The sequence below is a fragment of the Capra hircus genome, unplaced genomic scaffold (assembly GCF_001704415.2).
Source record: "Capra hircus breed San Clemente unplaced genomic scaffold, ASM170441v1, whole genome shotgun sequence".
NCBI lineage: Eukaryota > Metazoa > Chordata > Mammalia > Artiodactyla > Bovidae > Capra > Capra hircus.
The window spans coordinates 4,280-27,165 of NW_017189833.1; the positions used below are offsets into that span (position 1 = coordinate 4,280).

The 22,886-nt window shown below is 46.5% G+C and overlaps 1 protein-coding gene and 1 pseudogene across 1 annotated transcript; both read left to right on the forward strand.

Annotated features, from left to right (window-relative positions):
* Window positions 1-1,528: 1,528 nt before the first annotated feature.
* On the forward strand, window positions 1,529-2,560 carry LOC102177971 (melanoma-associated antigen B4-like). The gene has a single exon (XM_018044766.1). It carries the CDS (start codon window positions 1,529-1,531, stop codon window positions 2,558-2,560), a length of 1,032 nt encoding a protein of 343 aa, XP_017900255.1.
* An 18,696-nt stretch (window positions 2,561-21,256) lies between these two features.
* On the forward strand, window positions 21,257-22,196 carry LOC108634699 (annotated as a pseudogene).
* Window positions 22,197-22,886: the final 690 nt, after the last annotated feature.

A 22,886-nucleotide genomic window follows, 5' to 3' on the forward strand; every position in this document is an offset into this window, starting at 1 on the left:
TCCAGAAGAGGGAGCCCAGAGAGCCCTCGCTGTTGGTCTCATGGGCTCCAGGTAGGCAGTTGAGTTGGGCACCCCAATTTTTCCTGCTGCGGGTGCTGACACAAGTGAGAGGCATGGAGTGAGCCAGCTGACAGTTCAGGACAGGGACGTCCCAGGACCCCTTAAGAGTCAAGGCAAAGTCCACGTGCCAATCCCGGGAGAAGCTCCTCCGGAAACCCGCCTGTCCAGGTCCCACCCCTGCTGCCCTCCTGGAGCCCAGATGCGCAGGACAGGAAGTGACGTCCTCCTAAGCACGCTGGGGGAGCGACGCCATCCTTGACAGTGCCGCTATCTCTGAGAGCTGCCATTGACGGTGGCCAGCGGGAGCAGTCCCAAGTGTCATCGGGTGTCAAGATTGGACGTGACGTGAGTTACGAGTGCAGGGACACGTCTCTGCATCCCGAATCCCTTTTCCCTCTGAGAAGAGGGGGCCGCACAGCCTCCGGCTACCCTAGCCCTGCACTCAGACCAGAGGATCCAGCCTACCTCTTAGGCCCCAAGACCGTCCACTAACCAATGGGGGGGGGTCTCGGGAAAGAATGCCTCTGTCAGGCTCTGCTGGACCCCAGCTCTGCTCAGTAGAGGGAGAGCCATGAGCCCTGTGGAGTGAAGGAGGGACCCTCGGGAGAATGAGTGTCTCCATGCAGCAGAACGGCAGCCATGTGTAACCCCCGACTCACCGCGATTTGGCTGTGGGTCAGTGGGCAGCCGCCAAACAGATCTAAAGGCTGAGGGGTCCCTCACTGCGACCTCGGACACAGAACACTCGGAGAAGAGGGGACTTGGGTCTGAGGGGCTGGCAGCTGGTCAGTAGAGTGACGATGTCAGGGTTCGGGAAGAGTCAGGATGAGGACCATCCTCCGTGACAAACGGGTGCCTCAGGAACCACTCCTGTGGTCAGCACTTCCTCCCGGCCAAACATCGGGAAGGGGGGTTGTGGTCTGAGAGGGGACTTGGAGCCTGGTTGTGAAGGGACAGCCACGAGACAGCAAAGAAAGGTGTTGGGACCCTTCACTGGGGGGCTGAGTACGCCCTCCTGTCCTTGTCTGGGGTGACAGGGAAGGTGGCAGCGTCAGTTTCAGACAAGAGAGGGAACGGGCTGAGTGGCGGGATTGGGGGCGTTGGATATGAGGGTGTCTCGCACCAATTTTCATCTGACTCTGTATGTCAGCTGAGAGGACCTTCCTCCCCTGACAGCCCCCACTGCCCTGTCCCTTCTAACGCCCAGGCAGGACTGTCTGATGCACCCCAGGGCTCACTCTCCCTTGCTACTCAGCGGTCTCAGGGGACAGGCTGACCAGGAGAACAGGAGCCCTGTGGGTCCTAGAGCACTGGCCTCGAGGACCCTTCAGAGGCGGCTTCCATGCAAGCCAGGGAGGACTCTCCTCACTGAAGATTCTCACAGCATGTCCTTGTCCCTCCTCCAGGTGCCCTCCTTGTCTGCTTTCCTGCCCGCACTCCCACCTCCGGTCCCTGACCTGCTGTCAGCATGCCTTGGAGGCACAAGAACAAGTTGCACGCACACGGGAAATGCCACCTGGTCCGCAGCGACACTCAGGAGGCCCAGGCCAGTGCTGCTGCAGCCCCAAAGGAGGAGTGCCCCTCCTCCCGCTCTTCTGCCCCTCAGGGTTCTCCCCTGAGCTCCCCTGCTGCTGGCAATCGCCAGGAGCTTCAGGGAGCCATGGCCCCTAGCTCTGCTGATGCAGGGCCTTCCTGTGCAGGATCTGATGAAGGTGCCCAGGGCCCAGAGGAGGAAAGTGCAGGTGCCTCCCAGGCAGCTCCTGCCACTCAGAGCACTCGCAAAGATCCTCTGGCCAGGAAGGCCAGGATACTGGTGGAGTTCCTGCTGGAGAAGTACACCAAGAAGGAGCCCATCACGCAGAATGCCCTGATGAAAATCGTCAGCAGGAAGTACAGGAAACACTTCCCTGAGATCCTCAGTACAGCCCGTGAGTGCGTGGAGCTGGTCTTTGGCCTGGAGATGAAGGAAGTCGACCGTAGCAGGAACATCTACACCCTCATCAGCAAGCTCAACCTCGGAGGAAACGATTGTCCGAGTGGTGAGGTGGGGCTGCCCAAGTCTGGTCTCCTCATGGTGCTCCTGGGGGTCATCTTCATGAATGGTAACCGCGCCACTGAGGAGGAGATCTGGGAATTCCTCAGTATGTTGGGGATCTATGCTGGGAGGAGGCACTGGATCTTTGGGGAGCCCAGAAGGCTCATCACCAAAGATCTGGTGCAGAAGGAGTACCTGAACTACCGCCAGGTGCCCAATAGTGATCCTCCACGCTACGAGTTCCTGTGGGGCCCGAGAGCTTGTGCTGACACCAGTAAGATGAAGGTACTGGAGGTTCTAGCCAAGTTCCACGGTAGGCTCCCTAGTTCCTTCCCAGACCTCTATGAGGAGGCTCTGAGAGATCAGGCGGAGAGAACAGGGCTGAGAGGTGCTGCCAGGGCTCCAACCATGGCTAAGGCTAGTGCCCCTTCCAAGGCCAAGTCCGGCAGCTCCTCCCACATCTAGGGAGGGGGGCAGGGCACTCTGTTCCCTTTGTGTGGGAGGAGAGCAGTCAGGGTCCTAAATAGTGCAGAGTAGTAGGGGTGGAGGGAACAAAATCCATATCTTCTTACAGTTTTAAATGGTAAGGGAGTTTAGATCTAGTTTGTTTAACAAAATATACATCTGTTTTCTTGTATTCATATGAGAAATACCTAATGAACGATGATTTAAATTGGAAAGGTAAAGAGGTGAAGGAGGTGTTTAGTATTTTCAAATGTTCTTACTTTTGATAAGGTTTATTGTGCTTCAGAATTCAAATGTATGAATTATATAAATTGTAGCTTCTAGCTGTTCTAATGTTTTAAAAGTTTGGGTGTTTGTAACACACACTGAAAGTACTGAATATATTGTTCACAATGCAAACAAGTTAACATGACATTAGAAGAGAATGTTTCTTCAAGAGCAGTCAAGCTCCTAAAGAGTGTGTGGTAGTAGTGGGTAGATCACATTTATTTCGATCACATTTCTCTCTCTCTTTCACACGAGTAACTTCTACATATTATTTGTTTCTCTTTTTTTCCAAATATTTTACTTCTAAGAGGTTGTTTTACTTCCGAGTATTAATTTGGTAATGGTACTGCTGTTATATTCACTGCTGTTTTTAAAGTTTTAAAGGTACAGTTTTGGTAGACATAAAAGAAATTCAAGAGCCATCTATACTGTCTTTCTGATCTGCAAGAGTGATTTTCATGCTACTGTGAAAGAAGACCAGAGAAACTATTGAGAAACAAAAAGAAAAAGGAGAAAAGAATAGAGTAAAAACTCTTCAACTTGTGGTTTACCTTATTTCTTTTAAACATTCTTTTAGTAAAAATAAAAAATACTCTGACTTATTTAGCTCATTTAAGAATATTTGTTTCTTTTCTCCTAATTCACTGCATATTCTCTGGTCTCTTCTAGATTAAAAATAAACTCAGATGGGAAAGTGGTATTTGAGGGGTTCATAGTAATCATACCTTCCACTTATTACAAACCAATACTTCTTCATCAGTATGCCACTGCTTTATATGTAGTACATGCATTCCAGCATTCATGCAGGATTGGATTTAGCAGACTCCATTTGTGGATGGATAACTTGCCAATTTCTCAAGTTCACAAACTGATGAAGTGACCTTCCAAGGACTAATCCCCCGGTTTGGATTAGTGCAGAGCCCACAATGTGCCACTTCTCCCAGCCTAAGCCAGACATTATGTCTTTTCATTCATTTTTCCTCTAAACACTCCAAAAAATGTGTCTCATTGGATACATAGGGTCCTGTCCCAAAGAACTGTTTTGGAATAAAGTTTAAAAAATGTTGATAAATGAATGGTATGAAAGAAGACAAAAACTACTCAGGGACAAGGTGGTCATGAACACATGCAATGTCAGATACCCTGAAAAGATCAATATGCCCTCATTTATCCTTCCTGATTCTCAGGGACATAAAGCCTTAGCTTAAGCGCTGTGTCCCCAGGTCAATGGATGGAAGAGTCTCAGCCTCTGATAGTTATCAAGGGGAAGACTTTCGAACACTAGGGGTCCCACAAACTATATCCTGCTTCTTGCCTTGTGTGGTCATGGGGAGAGCAGTCGGTCTGAGGTGAGCCTTCCTTTACTGCAAGGCAACGTTGGAGAAGTTCTCAGGGAGCTGAGCACCTTGGTCTTGCAGCAGAAGCTCCAATTCTGCTCAAGTAGGAGATCCTAACAGGCCTTCATAGGATTTACAGTGAGGACACTGGGTGCTGATGAGTGGACCCCCATAGCAAGGGGGATGGCACGGAGGAACAGGCAAGGGTAGCCAGGGAGTGGCTCTCTCCCCTCCCCTTCTGTTTTCTCAAGAAGGCGAAAGCCTTGGCCACAGGCCAGCTGAATCAGCCAGTAGAAAGGGTGGATTCCCATATGCTACCAGAAATCAAGGTAAGAAATCTGATCTAAGCCTGGGGGACCACTGACTCCAGAAGAGAGTGGAGCCCTTGTATGTTCTCCTCCTCAGAAGGCCCTAATAGCTTTGCACACCTCGGGTTCACCTTGTCTTCCAATCAAGAACTTCCTTTGTGCTGAGGTGCACAGCCTGAGGTGAGTGGAGGGTGTAGTCTCAGTCTTGTCAGGAGTGAGGATGAGGTCCCAGAATGAGGGGCAAGAGGACCACTCAGCCCAGAACAGTGGAGACTGGAAGCGAACCCCTGATGTCAGCCTTATGAGACCCGGGAGAAAGCTTTCTGGCTGAAGTGCTTCTCTTTCTGCTGGAGAGGTCTCAGAGAGGTGAGAGCCTTGGTATACTAGGAGAAGCCTCACTTCAGTACAGAGTGGAAACTAGTGACTCCAGATGAGAATAAAGGGACTGCACCTAGAATACAGCCCTGCCCATCTACACCTCACAGTGGCAAATTTGGGAACGTGGGCATGATGCACCCCACACATTTCCTTTTAGAGCATCTCAGGAGGTGAGGCGCTGGGACTCAGGGGTCAAATTCAGGAGGAACTCCAGGTCATGCCAAGAGTCAAGCAGAGGACCATGAGGACTAAAGGAACCACTCACACTATACCACTTTTATAGAATCCCTCCCCTAGGGTCAGCCATGAGTGACCACAGGTTGGCAGCCCTCACATCCTCCAAGGCGGTCTCAGGGAATTTAAGGCTGTAGCATGAGAGGACAGGTCTCATTAGGAGATGGGAAGCCAGTGAGAGGACCTGGAGAGAGGACAGTAATAGTGAAGAGAGGGAGGAAATACAGGTCTTCCTAGGAGCCGGACTGAGGACAGGTGCAGCCAGTCATCTGAAGGCCTCAATTTCCAGTCCCAGCTTTCTGTCCTGAGAGACCACAGGTAGATGTGCTAAGTTAGGCAACCTCCGCTTTCTTCTATTGGGTCTCAGAGAGTTGTGGGCCTTACTCTGAGCACATGTCCTCAGGTAAAGAGACAGGAGCTGCTAGACCTCCCAGCAGTTCCCAGAGGACACCTGGTCATTTCTCCAGAGGAGCTTCAGGTAACCCTTGATGTGGCAGGGAGGACAGTTCTTTCATACGTGGGTCAGCTACTCTGTGCAGACTGATTTCCCTGGGCCTTTGTCCTTCCAATCCTCCACGATAAAGGGAATTGAAGGAAGGCCCCAAACCAAGTATTGTGGCCCCTCCCCTCAAGTCCTTGCTAGGAAAGTTTACCCTTGATGTTTCTGCACATGCATGACTGCTTCTTCCACTTGTTGGGAAGAAAAATGCTCACTAAATTCCAGACAATAGTCTAAGCTGGAGACCTTCATTTAGAAGGTTCCCACCAAGAGAAACGCCAGCTCTTGGCTGGGCGAGCCTGCCTCCATACAACAGGGATGGAATAGCATAGGATACAGGTAGCTGTCCCAGGTGACTCTGTGGAAAAGAATCCACCTGCAATGCAGGAGATGAAGGTTTGATCCCTGTTCTGGAACATCTCTTGGAGGAGAAGGTGGCTACTCATTCCAGTATTCCTGCCCTGAGAAACCCATGGACAGAGAGGCTGGAGTGCTGCAGTTCATGGGGTTGCAAAGAGTAGACATGAATGAGGGCCTGAGCACAGACACACAGACAGGTAGATCTAGAAGTCCAGAAGGGGAATAGAGATAGAGAAACCTAGGAACCATTGGTAGATCATTGTAAGTTAACATTGTTCAAGAAAGGTATCAGAATGTAGTTGAAGAAGGCAGGTTTGTTTAAATATAAAGCCATAAATAATACAAGATATGTTTCCCAGGCTTTTAAGTAAAAGAGGAATGTCACGACCCTTCTATCCATTTGAAGTAGTTCTACAATAATCCAACTTTGACCTTATAAAGTCAGACACTCTCCTGCTCCAAATGAATTGGGTGGGAAGGCAGTGGCACCCCACTCCAGTACTCTTGTCTGGAAAATCCCTTGGTTTGAGGAGCCTGGTGGGCTGAGGTCCATGCTAAGGGTCAGACATGACTGAGCGACTTCCCTTTCACTTTTCACTTTCATGCATTGGAGAAGGAAATGGCAACCCACTCTAGTGTTCTTGCCTGGAGAATCCCAGGGACGGGGGAGCCTGGTGGGCTGCCGTCCCTGGGGTTGCACAGAGTCGGACACGACTGAAGTGACTTAGCAGCTTAGCAGATGTAAGCCTGACCTCTACTCAAAGAAGGCAGTCTTTCCTAGTCGTCCACTTTCCATTGACTATAGAGTGTATTCCACTGAATCCTCCAGGCAGAGCTCTGTCACCCGCCTGCTTGCATCTCTTACAAGCATCCTATATAAATAAATCTATTTCTTGCCTAACACTTTGCCTCTTGCTGAATTCCTTCTGTGCTGAGACACAAACAACCTGAGCCACCCTAAGTCAAGGTATCAGGTGAGTGATTCTAATTAAAAGACCATGCTTTAAGTCCCAAACTGGAATTTGGGGTGTGGTTGGAGTCCTGGCCATGTGGCTTTGAGTCAAAACCTGATGTGATAGGTTTCAGTTACGGAGGTCTCCATGCTACCCCATCGAAAATTTTAAACTGTGGCCTGTTAAACTGGCTCATAGGGCTAGAATGAAAGTCACTTTCTTCTGCATTTCTCTGCGCCTAGACTCCCAATATCTTTGCTTTTGGGTGGACAAATCCAGACACTGTATGCCATGAAAGCCTCCACTTTGTGTTTATAAAATTCAAGCTGAGTGTGTCTACAGGATAGGGAGAGAATGGACAAAGAAAGAAAAAGATATTTTGCTAAAAATTTTCTGGCTACCTTCCAAAATATGGCTGCCCTTGTGTCTCAGGTGGTAAAGAATCTACCTGAAATGGCAGGAGACCCGGGTTTAGTCCCTGGATTGGGAAGTTCCCCTGGAGAAGGGAATGGCAACCCACTCCAGTATTCCTGCCCAGAGAATCCCATGGACAGGGGATCCTGGAGGGCTACATTCCATGGGGCCACAATGACTCAGACATAACTTAGAGACTGAACTACAACAGCAATCTCCTAACACTTCTTCTACTTTACCACTCCTTGCTGCAACTAGTGAAGCCCATTTGTCCTAGAGCCTGTGCTCCAGAGTAAGAGAAGCCACCACAATGAGAAGCCAGTGTATCCCAATGAAGGGTAGCCCCTGCTCCTCGAAACTAGAGAACACACACGCAGCAATGAAGAGGCCAGCACAACCAAAATTAAATACACAAATAATTTCTAAAAAAAAATATGCAGGGAATCCACAATGGGCCCTGGGGAGAGAACTGAACCACATTCTGCCCAGCAAGCTCACAGGTGAGGGATGCCATAGCCATGAAAAGGCCATAAGGGACTTCAGTGATACCTAAAGCCCCTTATGAGCATTTGTCATTTCCTTTTCTAATGGATAACTGACTGTCCATCGCTGAAGAGTTGCCCCTTAGGTTTCCAGCAAGGTTCCTTATGTCCAAGTCTTCTGTGCCTTAAGGAAAATCTCTGAACTTTGAAAGACTTGCCAGATAGACTCGTCTGGCTTGACAATGCTTAATTTGCCTACAGAAGCCCTTCCCCTTCTCCCGATGATACTAACCATCAGCCAGCCCCTGAGCCCTGTTCACAGGAACTCTTTCTGGACAAAAAAGGAGCCTCTTGGACCAGAGACCTCTTCTTCACTATACTCAGCATTGAACATCACTGCGCCCGGCCCCATCAACAATGCTCGGCTCTCTAACCTCGGGCTCCAGAGCTCCTTAAGCTCTACCCACCTCAGGAAGTCAGAGGGCCCACTAGATTTCCATAAGAATCCGAGTTCCCCTCTCCATGCAGGATCTCAGCTGGATATAACAAGATTAAGGAAAATTCTCAGATGACCCCAAAAAATATCTAGACAAGTTTAGACATCTATGACTTTTGAGTTGACCCAGAAGAACATTTATACCATCCTTGCTCAGACATTCTCTCAGGAAGAAGGACAACTGTATACAGAGTCAGCACTCAGCTCTGAGACGGCTATCACATGGCAAACTCCCAAACATTTCCCGTGGGAACGATGGCTGTTCCCTGTTTACAATCTAATTGGGAGTATAATACTTGAGCCAGGTTAGCAGCCAGGGATGCTTTGTCTTCCACTTCCCCACCTGAACACTGGTGGTCAGAGCACACCCAGAGAGGCTCCCTGTTCTGCCCAATGACCACCAGTAGGTTTCCAGCCATGTCAGGACCAAGCAAGACAAAGTGCCAGCACGGGGTGGCACAGGTGCACCAAGACCTAAAAGGTGACTAATGTAACCCAGGGTTCACGATGCCATATTTATAAAAATAGCACTGTGGTTTCTGTCTTCCCTCCCACTCCATGGATTTTGCTTGGGTACTCATGGTTAATTGCCTGCACATTAGGAGAAAAGTTATATAACCTAAAGCTGTCCATCAGCTTGTCAGTCAAATGACACAGGATACACATGACCCTACCCCACGGCAGGACTGCTTCTGGTTTCCAGACAGCCTGCTCTCATCCTTCTCAGGAGTGTAATTTTGCTCTGCTTCATAAAACGGATACTTAAAACTGTTCTGTTTCTCCAATAAATTCTTTATCATTGGGAGGACAAAAACAGGAAATCAGTGTTCTGCTGGTGAAAATATGGATCACACGTTTATTACTGTTTATCAGGTTCCAGTTAAAGTTTTTATATTTTATAATGCAAATATAGAAACTTCATTGCTGTGTGATCTAGAACAAGAAAACACAGCAATGGAAGAGGGATTTTCGTGCAAATTTGAAGAGACTGTGGTAAAATAACTTCACTCAGTTCAGTTCAGTTCAGTCACTCAGGTGTGTCCGATGCTTTGTGACCCCATTGCAACATGCCAGGCCTCCCTGTCAATCACCAACTTCGGGAGTTCACTCAAACTCATGTCCATCGAGTCCGTGATGCCATCCAGCCATCTCATCCTCTGTTGTCCCCTTTTCCTCCTGTCCACAATCCCTCCCAGCATCAGAGTCTTTTCCAGTGAGTCAACTCTTCGCATGAGGTGGCCAAAGTACTGGAGTTTCAAATAACTTAGGTCAAGTGAAAAAGAAAACAAAAAGTAAATTTTGGTAACTTTCTGGTTTTGTTAAATTCTTTAATACTCCTTTTTAGTAAAAGTATATCCTTAGATTATTCAAGATTGTGGTAGAATTTAAATAGTAATAAAGTAGACAACTTACTAATTGAGCATCTATCCTTGGAATGCTCCATAGCAGAACTGGGGATGGTAATAAACAGAAGCCTGAGCGACTGTCCATAGAAGTTCAGTGTCTACAAGATGCCGCCATATCAAGATGATGGTGAGGTACCCTTTGAGACCTAAATATGTGACAAGTTGAAACAAGGGATGAGAATGAGAGGAGGTTTCAGATGAGAGCAGTCAAAAGTGAATGCTTTGAGGCGAGGAATGTGGGCGCTTTGGAACACTGCAGTTCCCTTGAGGATGTAACTTGAAGTTAGATGGGTTGGTAGCCTAAATGAAGCTGAGTGAATTGAGGGCGGGGGGTGACCCTGAAATGGGGGGTTTAACTTGAGAAGCTGAAGAACAGAATGGAAGATTACCCTTGATTTTTACTTTGAGACTGTGGGTAAAACAGACACTCTCCACCTGGGACAGGAATACAATGGGTTCTGTGCTCCTGCTCCAGTATAGGGAAACAGTGCACAAACTGGGGATTTAACCCCACTGCCTCCAGGATGTTTGGCAGAAAGAAGGATAGTAATTCCTTGAACTGAGATATCTAATACCCACTGTAACAGCACTCTCCACACTGGGGTCAGAGGGCACTATGTTACAGAAACGCCCTACTGCTTATTTTAAGCATAATTTGGGGAACTTCAAATGAAGGCTGCACTTTTGGTGCTGGTGAAATTAATGAAAATGAGGGGTGGTGGTATGGATGAAAACGCAGCTGGAAGGGAAGATCTTCATCTCTGACACAATTCTAGAAGTTCTGAGTAGCATCCAGGCAGGAGAGATTCCTCTACATTCAAATGACATAATTACAAATAGGGAAATTTTATATAGTTTTAATATTTAAGCAGGACTTTGTTCACTCCAGAAGTGCCACATATTTCTGATATCTCATGCAAGTAAAAAAAAAATTCTCCAATAGTTGATACTATGGTCATAATTATCAGAGGAATAAATGTCATTCTTTGAAATCTATTATTGCAGGAGCTTTATAAATATCACATATATTACACTAGTTCTACAAAATAGGGTTTAGAAGACTCACTTTGCAGATTATGGATTTGGTAATATTTTCAAGTTCACAAGACTTGTGACAGAGCTGGAAATAGACATTTGGTCTGCATATGTCGAGAGGCCACACTGTTCCACTCCTCCCAGCCTGAGGCAGACCTAGTGTCCTTCAGTTCTCCTGTCATCTCACTACTCCAAACTGTATTTCAGAGGCTTCTGTTTCAAGCTGGCGGTGTAGGAGGATGTCTGTTCGTCTCTTCCTGCACCATAACTGCAACTAGCTGTTGGACAACTATCAACAGGAGGATGCTGGAACACACCGAAATTGATATCCCACGTTCAAAGAAAAAGTGGAAGTCGCAACAAGATAATAGGAGGGGTACAATCACAATGAATTCAAATCCAATACCCACTGGGTGGGTAACTGGAGAACAAAAATACCAAAGTTCTCCCACGATTGTGAAAGTTCTGCACCTCACATCAAGGAACCCAGCCTGCGGTTCTGACAAAGGGACTTGAAATTCCCTGGTCATCTGACCTTGAAGGGCAGAGGGATTTGGTTATAGGACTCCCACAGAAGTAGGGGAAACAGACACACCACTCTTGGAGGGCACAAACAAAGTCTCGCATGCACCAAGACTCAGAGAAAAGGAGCATTTACTCCACAGGAGACTGAATCAAACCTACCTCCAAGTGTTCAACAGTGTCCTGTGGAGGCATGAGTCAGCTGGGGCTCACCACAGGGATGGGGGCACTGGCAGAAGCAGTCCTAGTGGTCCCCCTTGGCGTAAGCCTTCTTACAGGTCAGCATTAACTCTGCCATCGACACCACAGACCCATAATTCAAAAAGAGACAAGCACTCTAATGTTCACTGCAGGACTGCTTACAACAACCAGCACATGGATGAAACGTAGATGTCCATTGACAGATGTAAGTATAGAGAAGTAGTGGAAGCTATACGTGATGGAATATTGTTCTTGTTATTTTGTTGCTAAGTTGTATCTGACTCTTCTGAGACCCCAAGGACTGTAGCTCGCCAGAATGCTCTGTCCGTGGGATTTCCCATGTAAGAATACTGGGGTGTGTTGCCACTTCCTTCTTCTGGGTATCTTCCAGAACCAGAGTTTGTAATCACCGTTCTTGCATTGGTAGGCTGGCCCACAGGGTAACCCAATGGAATATTTCTCAGTCATAAAAATGAACAAAATTGTGTCATTGTTAGAGAGGCGGATGAACCTATCGAGTGTTATACAGAGAAGGAAGTCAGAAAGAGAAAAACAAAGATTGAATATTAATGTATATGTGTAGGATCGACAAGAATGGCATAGGTGACCCTATTTGCAAAGCAGAAATGAAGACAGTGATATAGAGACCAAACGTATGGTGCCAAGGGGGAAAGGGTTAGGGTGTCAGAAATTAGAATATTGGGATTGACACATACACACTATTGATACTATGTGTAAAATAGACAACTGTTGGGAATATACTGTATAGCACAGGGAACTCTCCTTAATTCACTGGGGTGTCCTCAATGTGAGGGAAATCCAAAGTGAGAGGATATATGTATATGTATGTCTGATTACTTTTAGTATGGAATAGAAGCTAACACAACATTGTAAAGCAACATATTGCAAGAAATATTAAAAAATATAATAGAGAAAGACAAATACATTCTTTTGTCTTTGCTGCCATTGACTCTAAACAGTGACTGTAAATGTACTTTATTTAAACATTCCTTGATTTTCCAAAGAACAATGCAAAGTAAATCAGATTTTCCTTCATAGGCTGTTATTTAACACTGTTTTTTTATGTTAACATGTATCTTTCAAAATGTAAATGTCATACAAAGGAAACTAGGATTAATGACTTTATAAATTTCTCTTCTTTACTGTATTTGTTTTTACTTTCCTAGTTAGTATGGGGGAGCAAAACATGCCATCTCAAACTGTCTCTTTTGATACACAGGTCATTCTAACTGAAAACAATCAAGGCCAAAAGATTCAGTAAGGAACTTGACCTTTGGCCTAACTGCCTGAAAGAACTTAGACAAAGGTCCTGTTCCCTGAAGAGAACTATGACCAGAGATAGCTGCATAGATTATGGGCAAGGTGTGGTGGCAAAATCTTGGCAGGGCCTAGGGATGAGAGTCCACTCTGTGGCCAGGAATCTCTGACTGGCACAGAAAACATTCGTTTACCAACATTCCCTTTTCCATCTCCCTGTGAACTGCCTGCCTATCCTTTCAAGTTCGAAATGACTACCATTAAAATTTTCTTCTCTCTTTGGCTCTGGGCTTTGGCCAAGTTGATGAGTTACTCAGTTTTCCTGGGTCTCTGTCATGTCTATGTGTTATTGTACTTTTATTTTATCCTATTAATCTGTCTCACATCAATTTAATTCTTCGACCACCCACAAAAAACCAGAAGGGCAAGGGGAATTTCATCCTCCTCCATATTAGCTACATCTCACATATTTCTTTCTGTGTTCAATATCCTTCTTAATTAGCTATTCAGTAACAAACTAACAGCTAGAATGTCATTAATCATTTTACTCATATTGAAATAATTACATATTTCGTTATGCTTTTCTAATTTTTATACTTTGCTGACTAAGGTCCGTCTAGTCAAGGATATGGTTTTTCCAGTAGTCATGTATGGATGTGAGAGTTGGACTGTGAAGAAGGTTGAGCACCAAAGAATTGATGCTTTTGAACTGTGGTGTTGGAGAAGACTCTTTAGAGTTCCTTGGACTGCAAGGAGATCCAACCAGTCCATTCTGAAGGAAATCAGCCCTGGGATTTCTTTGGAAGGAGTGATGCTAAAGCTGAAACTCCAGTACTTTGGCCACCTCATGTGAAGAGTTGACTCATTGGAAAAGACTGTGATGTTGGGAGGGATTGGGGGCAGGAGGAGAAGGGGACGACAGAGGATGAGATGGCTGGATGGCATCACTGACTCAATGGACGTGAATCTGAGTGAACTCCGGGAGTTGTTGATGGACAGGGAGGCCTGGTGTGCTGCAATTCATGGGGTCGCAAAGAGTCAGACACGACTGAGCGACTAAACTAAAGTGAACTGAATTTTTATTTATTTATTTACTGAGCGTTACCCGACCCAATAGAGCAAGAGCCAGGTTTCCTCATAGCCAGTCCTTCCCATCAACAAGCTTCCACAAGCTTCTTAAACTCATTCTTCAGAGGGCAGACAGAAGACCTACCATGCCCTATTCTCTAGAATGAAAACCACAATCACACAAAGCTAACCTAAATGATCCCGTGGATCACACCTTTGTGTAACTCAAAAGCTACGAGCCAGGCTTTGCAGGGCCACCCAAGGTGGACGGGTCATGGTGGAGAATTCTAAAAAATGCGGTCCACTGGAGAGGAGAATAGCAAACCACTTCAGTATCCTTGCCTCGAGAAACTCATGAACATCATGAAAAGGCAAAAAGTTATGATACCAGGAGATCATACCGGCGGGAGACACCTGAGCCAACCAGGTCAGTAAGTGTCTAATATGTTACTGGGGAAGAGCCCAGAAATAGCTCCAGAAAGAATGAAGAGACAGGGCCAAAGTCAAAACGACACTTAGTTATAGATGTGTCTGGTGGTAAAAGTAAAGTCTGGTGCTGTAAAGAACAGTGCTACATAGGAACCTTGAATGTTACCTCCATGAATCAATAGAAATTGGTCAAGCAGGAGATGGCAAGAGTGACCGTCAACATTTTAGAAATCAGACAACTAACATGGACAGGAATGGGTGAATTTAATTGAGATTACCATTGTATCTGTGGGCAAAAATCCATTAGAAGAAATGGAGCAGTCTCATAGTCAAAAAAAGACTGCGAACTGCAGGTACTGGGTGCATTGTCCACAAGGACAGAATGATTTTGGTTCATTTCCAAGGCAAAGCATTCAGCATCACAGTAATCCAAGTCTATGCTCCAAAAACTTATGCCAAAGAAGCTAGAGTCCAGTGGTGCTATGAAGATGTACATCACAGCCTAGAACTAACATGCCTCCACAATGTCCTTTTCATAATTGGGGACTGGAATGGAAAAGTAGGAAGTAAAAGAATAACTTGCAGCTGAAGATGGAGAAGCTCTACACAGCCTGCATAAACAAGACCTGGAGCTCACTCTGGCTCAGATCATAAGCTCCTTACTGCAAAAGACAGACTTAAGCTGAAGAAAGTAGAGAAAATCACTAGGCCATTCAGATATGACCTAAATCAAGTTCCTTATGATTATACAGTGGAGGTGAGGAATACTTTCAAAGGATATGATCTGGTAGGAAGACTGCCTGAAAAACTAAAGATGGAGGTTCAGAACAAGGTATTGGAGGTGGTAACCAAAACCATCCACAAGAAAAAGAAATGAGAAAGGCTAAATGGTTGTCTGAGGAGGCCTTACAAATACCTGAGAAAGAAGAGAAGCAAAAGGCAAAGGAAAGATATACCAATCTGAATGCAGATTTCCAAAGAACAGCAAGGAATAATAAGAAAGCATTTTCAAGTGAACAATGCAAAGAAATATAGGGAGAAAATAGAGTGGGAAAGAGTAGAGTTCTCTTCAAGAAAATTAGAGACACAAAGGGAACATTTCATGCAAAGATGGGCACAATAAAGGACAGAAACTATAGGGACAGAACAGAAGCAAAAGATTTTAAGAAGAGGTGGCAAGGAGATACCGAAGAACTGTTCAACAAAGGTCTTTATGACCCAGATAACAGCGATGATGTGATCACTCACGTAGAGCCAGACATCCAGGAGTGTGAAGTCAAGGGGGCCTACGGAAGCATTCCTAAGAACAAAGCTAGTGGAGGTGATGAAATTTCAGCTGAGCTATTTCAAACCCTAAATGATGATGTTGCTAACGTACTGCACTCAATAGGCCAGCAAATTTGGACCACTCAGCAGAGGACACAGGACTGGAAAAGGTAAGCTTTCATTCCAATCCCAAAGATGTGCAATGCCAACGAATGTTCAAACTATCATATAATTGTGCTCATTTCACATGCAAGCTAGGGAATGCTCAAAATCCTTCAAGCTACGCTTCAACAGTATCTGAAAAGAGAACTTCAATATGTACAAGCTGGGTTCAGAAAAGGCAGAGGAATCAGATATCAAATTGGTAATCTCCATTGGGTCATAGACAAAGCAAGAGAATTCCAGGAAAGCTTCTACTTGTTTGACTATGCAAAAGTCTTTGCCTGTGTGTATCACAGGAAACTGCAAAATTCTTAAATGATGGGAATACCAGACCACCTTACCTGCTTTCTGAGAAACTGGTATACAGGTCAAGAAGCAACAGTTAGAAGTGGACAAGGAACAACAGACAGGTTCAAAATTGGGACACAGGTACATCAAGGCTGCATATTGTCACCTTGATTATTTAAGTTATCTGCACAGTACATCATGAAAATTCCCAGATGGATGAACCCAAGCTGGAATCAAATTGCCAGGAGAAATATCAATACCTTCAGATGTGCATATGATACCACCCTTATGGCAGAAAGTGAAGTGGAACTAAAGAGACTCTTCATGAGCGTGAAAGAAGAGAATGAAAAACCTGGCTTAAAACTCAACATTCAAGAAACTAAGATCATGGCATCTGGTCCCAGCACTTCATGGCAAACAGATGGAGAAAAAGTAGAAACAATGGAAGATTTAAATTTCTTCTCCAAAATCACTGTGGATGGTGAAAGCAGCCATGGCGGTGGTGGTGGTGGTTTAGTCACTAAGTCGTGTCCCACTCTTGTGACCCCATGGGCTGTAGCCGCCAAATCTCCTCTGTCCCTGGGATTATCCAGGCATGAATACTGAATTGGGTTCCCATTTCCTTCTTCAGGGGATCTTCCTGACCCAGGAATTGACCCAGGATCTACTGCATTGCAGGCAGATTCTTTACCAACTAAGCTACGAGGGAAGCCCCAAATTAAAAGACACCATGAAATTAAAAGATGCTTTTTCCTCGCAAGAAAAGCTATGACAAACCTAGATCACGTAATAAAAAGCAGAGACATCACATTGACAAAAGATGTGTGTCTAGTCAAAACTATGATTTTCCCAGGGGTCATGTGTGGATGTGAGCGCTGGACTGTAAAGGAGGCGGAGCACTGAAAAATTGATGCTGTACAATTGTGGTCCTGGAGAAGACTCTTGAGAGTCTCCTGGATAGAAAGGAGATCAAACCAGTCATTCCTGAAGGGAATCAACCCTGAATATTCATGGGGATATCTGATGCTGAAGTTGAAGCTCCAAACTTTTGGCCACCTGATGGGAAGAGCTGACTCATTCGTTAAGACCCTGATGTTGGGAAAGATGGAAGGGAAAAAGAAAAGGAGGCAGCAGAGGATGAGATGTTTGGATGGCATCACTGATTGGATGGACATGAGTCTGAGCCAACTCCAGGAGATGGTGAAGCATAGGGAGCCTGGTGTGCTACGGATCATGGGGTCACAGTCAGAGATGACTGAGAAACCGAACAAAAGCAACAACTCAGAACTGCAAAGCAGCGAAAGTAAAATATATTGTAAGCAATGGACAACAGTTAATAACACCATATTGATATGAGTTGCTCAGTTTTAACAAATGAACTTGTATCAGTTGAACCAATGCAAGATGTTAATAACAGAAGATGCTAAGTGGAGGAAGAGACTGGTTCTATACGAACTCTGTATACTACCTGCTAAATTTTCTGTAATCCTAAATCTGTTCTTTAAAAAATTACAGATGCTCACAAGATAAGATGTTCACCACTCATTATGAAAAAATGCAAACCAAAGCTACAGTGATGCATCACCTCATACTTGCCAGAAAGGCTATCATAAACAAATCTAGAAACAATAAGTGCTGAAGTGGCATGGAGAGAAGGGAACCCTCTTGCACTTTGAGGGGGAATGTAAATTGATATAGCCACTATGGAGAACAGTATGGAGAGTCCTTTTAAAACTAGAAATAAAACTACCCTATGACTCAGCACTCCCACTACTGGGCATACACACTGAGAAAGCCATGCGTGAAAACATTCATGGACCGCACTGTATATTGCAGCACTATTTACAATAGCTAGGACATGGAAGCAACCACCTCAACTTCCACTGACAGATGAATAGATACAGAAGTTGTAGCTATATAAACGGACTATTACTCAACCATAAAAAGTCACAAATTTAAGTCAGTTGTAGTGAGGTGAATGCACCTAGAGTCTGTTACACGGAGTGAAGTAAGCCAGAAAGGGAGCAAAATGTATTGCGTATTAACGCATTTATATGGAATCTAGAAAATGTCACTGATGAATTTATCTGCAGGGTAGGTATAGAGACACATGCAGAGAAAAGACATGGACACAGCAAGGGATGGAGAGAGGGACAAATGAGACAGGCTGTGACGTATATGCACGGCCATGTTTACCAGAGATAGCTAGTGGGGAGATGCTCTGGAACAGAGGCAGCTCAGACTGCTGTCTGTGACAACCTAGAGGACTGAGATGGGGGTGGCATGAGGGATGCTCATGGATGGGGATATATGTATAATTATAGCTGCTTCATAGTGTTGTACAACAGAAACTAACACACTATAAAGCAATTATCCTCAATTAAAATTTTTGTAGAAACGCTCTACTGATTTAAAATGTAGAAAAAATCTGGACAAGGACACATAGCCAGTACAGAGTTATATACAACAAGGCCAAATGAATAAGAACAATGAAAACCAAAAGATAACATAATATTTTATCCTCAAATTAAAACTCTTAGGAAACACGCACAGGAAATATTCAAACATATAAAGAACTTCAGCTATCTCATGTAAAATAGATCACCATAGCAAAATCAAGAGTCTGGCCTGGAAAAATCAACAATTACTTAGGTCACGAAATAGAAAATACACCATAAATAAAAGCAACCGTACAAAAAAATGTACCTACAAGGAAACCTCAGAACAGTGTATACATTCCACATAGAGGCAACAAGAAGAACTTCCTGACAGCCTTAGGAGAAAGAAGTCTCAAACAGAATAGTATGTTATGTGTATTCCTGAGGAGCACATATTGTAAGACTGTCGATGTTCCTTAACTCCTGTACACATCTACTCCAGTCAGACCAGCTGAGACCACAATCAAACGTGGGCTGCTCTTTCCTGTACCCAGAATAAACCATGGAAAACTTATACAAGGAATAAAGACTATTAACAGAAGCAAAAACACAAAACTCAATAATCCCCAAGGCAAAGTAAGTCTCCAATGAACTTGACCATATGAGTGTCAAGGTGAGGGAGTACATGGACACTGACAAGGGGTGTGCAGCCTACGAGGGAAGAAGACAACAGGATCAGCTGGAAAAGGCTTTAAGTTCAGCCCTTGATTCTTCCACTGTGCCCTGGAGCCATGAATCGCTACAGCCTCACTGAAGGAATCTGAGGTAGCATCTCAGAGCTCCCATGCAAAGACCATGGGGAACAGAAGTTTGAGTTGGATGTGGCATATGGCCCAGAGGTCATGAAATAACCAGCACAAAGTTTGCTGGTGGATGACAATTGGCCCTTTTAAGTAATCACCTTAATAGAATATCAAACAGGGACTAAAAGAGAAAATGTAGTACCACAAAAGTTGTACCAAAGAACAGAAATTCACCTCAGAACTTTTGAACAATGCCCCTTCACTTGACTAAGAGCCCACAGCGAGAACCATCAGGCTAAGGAGCCCCTTCACTTCTCTACTGGGATTGTGTGGGGCATGGTTGGGGACAGAGGTGGATTCATACCAGAAAGGGAAGGATTTCCAGGCCCTGCCAGCAGTCAATGTGAAGATCCTGCGTGAGATGTGAGGGGTTCCACACCACAGAAGGCAGTCTCCCATCCTTCCCTCTCAGCTCATCTTACCGGCAGCAGCCATTTCCTGGAAGCCTCAGGCAGAAGTGTCCAAGGAGATGTACTTGCACTTCTCACCAGGAGTCTCGGGACGTGATGTCTTCGATGTGAGGCCTTGGCCTCAGGTCAGCAGATGGCACGTAGCCCACCACATACAGGGGACAAGGGAAGAGAGAGAGATTGGATGGAGCATCACTCAGCCCAGAAGATGGGGCCCGAAAGTGCCCTCACTGTCATTCTCAGGAGATCAAGGAACCAGTTCGGCCAGGCCAGAAACAATTCCTGCTGGGGTGCTGACGGAAGCTAGAGCCTGAGAGGGAGGCCCGTAGACTCCGCTCAGTACACAGAAGGTCTCAGGATCTGCTGTGATTCAAGGAAAGGTGCACATGCCAATCCTCCGGGAAGCTCCCCCGGAACCCCGCCCACCCTGGCCCCGCCTCTGCCGTCCGCCTGGAACACAGAAGCACATGACCGGAAGTGACGACCACACACACACGCTGCGGCTGCGAAGCCATCTTGGAGAGCTGTTGTCGTCTTAGAGAACTGCCGTGTAGGGTCCCCAGACGGAGGACTCCCAGGTCTCACAAGGCGTCCAAGTGTGAGGTGACGTGAGTTACAAGTGCGGGAACACACGTCCGGCACGACCAAGCCTTTCCCTCTGAAGAGGGGAGGCCGGACAACCCCCGGCCACCCTGCCCCTGTTGTCCCCTGGAAGATTCGGGCCTGCATCTAAAGCCCCAAGTCCGCCATGTCACCCAGGTGGTCTCCGAGAGGAAGGCTTCAGTCCGGGCCTGGTGGACTCCAGTTCTGCTCAGTAGAGGGAAAGCCCCGAGCCCTGTAGCTAAAAGGAGGGACCCTCGGGGGGGCGGACTGAGGGTCTCACACCCCAGAACAGCGGCCACGTGAAACCCCCACCCCCCACGACTTGGCCTCAGAGCATGCGGTTAGGATCCGGGCAGCTCTAACGGCTGAGGAGCACCCTCATTGCTATCTCGGATGTGGGACAGTGAGTAAGGAGGGGACCTCGGTCCCAAGGGTTGGTCAGTACAGGGAAGATGTCAGGGCTCAGGAGGAGCCAGGGTGAGGACCATCCTCCCCGACACATGGGCCAATCAGGACCCTCCCCTGTGGTCAGCGCTTCCTCCTGGCCAAACACGGGGAAGGGAGGCTGCGGTCTGAGTGGGGAGGTTAGAGCTTGCTTACAGAAGGGCGGGTCCTGGGAACCTTAGGTGGGAGGCTGAGTGCTCCCTCCTCTCCTTCTCCAGAGTCACAGGGAAGGTGGCAGCATCAGCTTCAGAGCAGAAGAGGGATCGGGGTGGGTGCTAGGAGGTCATTCCCCGATTTTCATCCTAACTCTAAATGTGAAATGAAAGGACATGCCTCTCCTGCCAGCCTCCACAGGTCCCGGTCTAACGCCCAGGCAGGGCTATCTAGCTGCGCACCAGGTCTCACTCTCACTTCCTCCTCAGGGGTCTGGCTGACTAGGAGAACAGGAGACTTGTGGGTCCTAGAGCAGTGGCCTTGCGAAGCAGACTTGGTTTAAGTCGGGGACGACTCTCCCTGGTGAAGGTGCTCACAACAGTTCTTTGTCCTTCCTCAAGGCGCCCTCGTTGCCTGCCTTCCTAACTGCACGCCCGCCTGCGGTCCTTGACCTGTGTCATCATGCCTCGGAAGCACAAAAACAAGCATCATGCCCACGGGAAACGCCACCAGGTCCAGGGGAACACTGAGGAGGCCCAGGCCAGTGCTGCTGCAGCCCCAGGAGAGGAGTGCCCCTCCTCCCCCTCTTCTGTCCCTCAGGGTTCTCCCCCGAGCTTCTCTGCTGCTGGCAATCGCCAGGAGCTTCAGGGAGCCATGGCCCCTAGCTCTCCTGATGCAGAGGCTTCCTGTGCAGGAGCTGATCAAGGTGCCCAGGGCCCCGAGGAGGATAGTGCGGATGCCGCCCGAGCAGCCCTGCTCGCTCGGAGCATTCGCAAAGATCCTCTCATGAGGAAGGCCAGCATGGTGATGGATTTCCTGCTGGAGAGGTACACCAAGAAGGAGCCCATCACAAAGAATGCCATGCTGAATGTCATCGGAAGGAAGTACAAGGAGCACTTCCCGGAGATCCTGAGCAGAGCCTCTGAGCGCGTGGAGCTGGTGTTTGGCCTGGAGCTGAAGGAAGTCGACTGCAGCAGGAACATCTATGCCCTCGTCAACAAGTTCACTCTCGGGTTGAGGAAGGTTCAAGTGATGAGGAGGCGCTGCCCAAGTCTGGTCTCCTCATGGCGCTCCTGGGGTCATCTTTATGAAGGGTAACCGCGCCACCGAGGAGGAGATCTGGGATTTCCTCAATGTGTTGGGGATCTATGCTGGGAGGAAGCACTCCATCTTTGGGGAGCCCAGAAAGCTCATCACCAAAGATCTGGTGCAGAAGGGGTACCTCAACTACCGCCAGGTGCCCAATAGCGATCCTCCACTCTATGAGTTCCTGTGGGGCCCGAGATCTTATGCTGAGACCAATAAGATGAAGGTGTTGGAAGTTCTGGCCAAGATCCAGGATACGGTCCCGAGTTCCTTCCCAGACCTCTATGACGAGGGCTCTGAGAGATCAGGCCTTTAGAGCAGGGCTGAGAGGCATTCCATTTCTCCAGCCATGGCTGAGGCCAGTGCCCCTTCCAGGGCCAAGTCCTACAGCTCCTCCACATCTAGGGAGGGGTCAGGGCATTTTGTTCCCTTTGAGTTGGAAGAGAACAGTCCACCTCCAAAATAGCGCAGGGTAGTAGGGGTGGGGGGGGGGGAACAAAACCATATGTTCTTCACAGTTTTAAGTAGTATGGGAGTTTAGGTGCAGTTTTAACAAAAATATGCATGTTTTCCTTTTATCCATATGAATACTATCTAGTCAAAATAGATGATTTCGTTAGGTAGGTAGAGGTGTTTTATAATTTTAAATGTTTACTGCTCTTCATAAGGTTTATTTTGCTTCAGAATCTAGGTTTATTAATGTCATGGAGTCATGTTTACTGCTATTAGGTTTATGACTAGGAGTTCGTTATTTGTAAACAAGTTGAAAAGACTTCAGCATTTTCCTTATGGTCCAGAATGAGGTAATATAGCATTGGAATAGGATTTTACTTGGAAATGTGTAAGAATCCTAGAGATAAATATTTGGATCAGAAAGCTTTCAGAGTAAACGCGGGTTTCTTCTTCATTTGTCTTATCTGTCCTCTTTCTTATAAAAGCTAATAACATGGACTTAGATTTGTGTAGCTTATTCAAACTGTATGACACTTAAATCATAATAAAACAG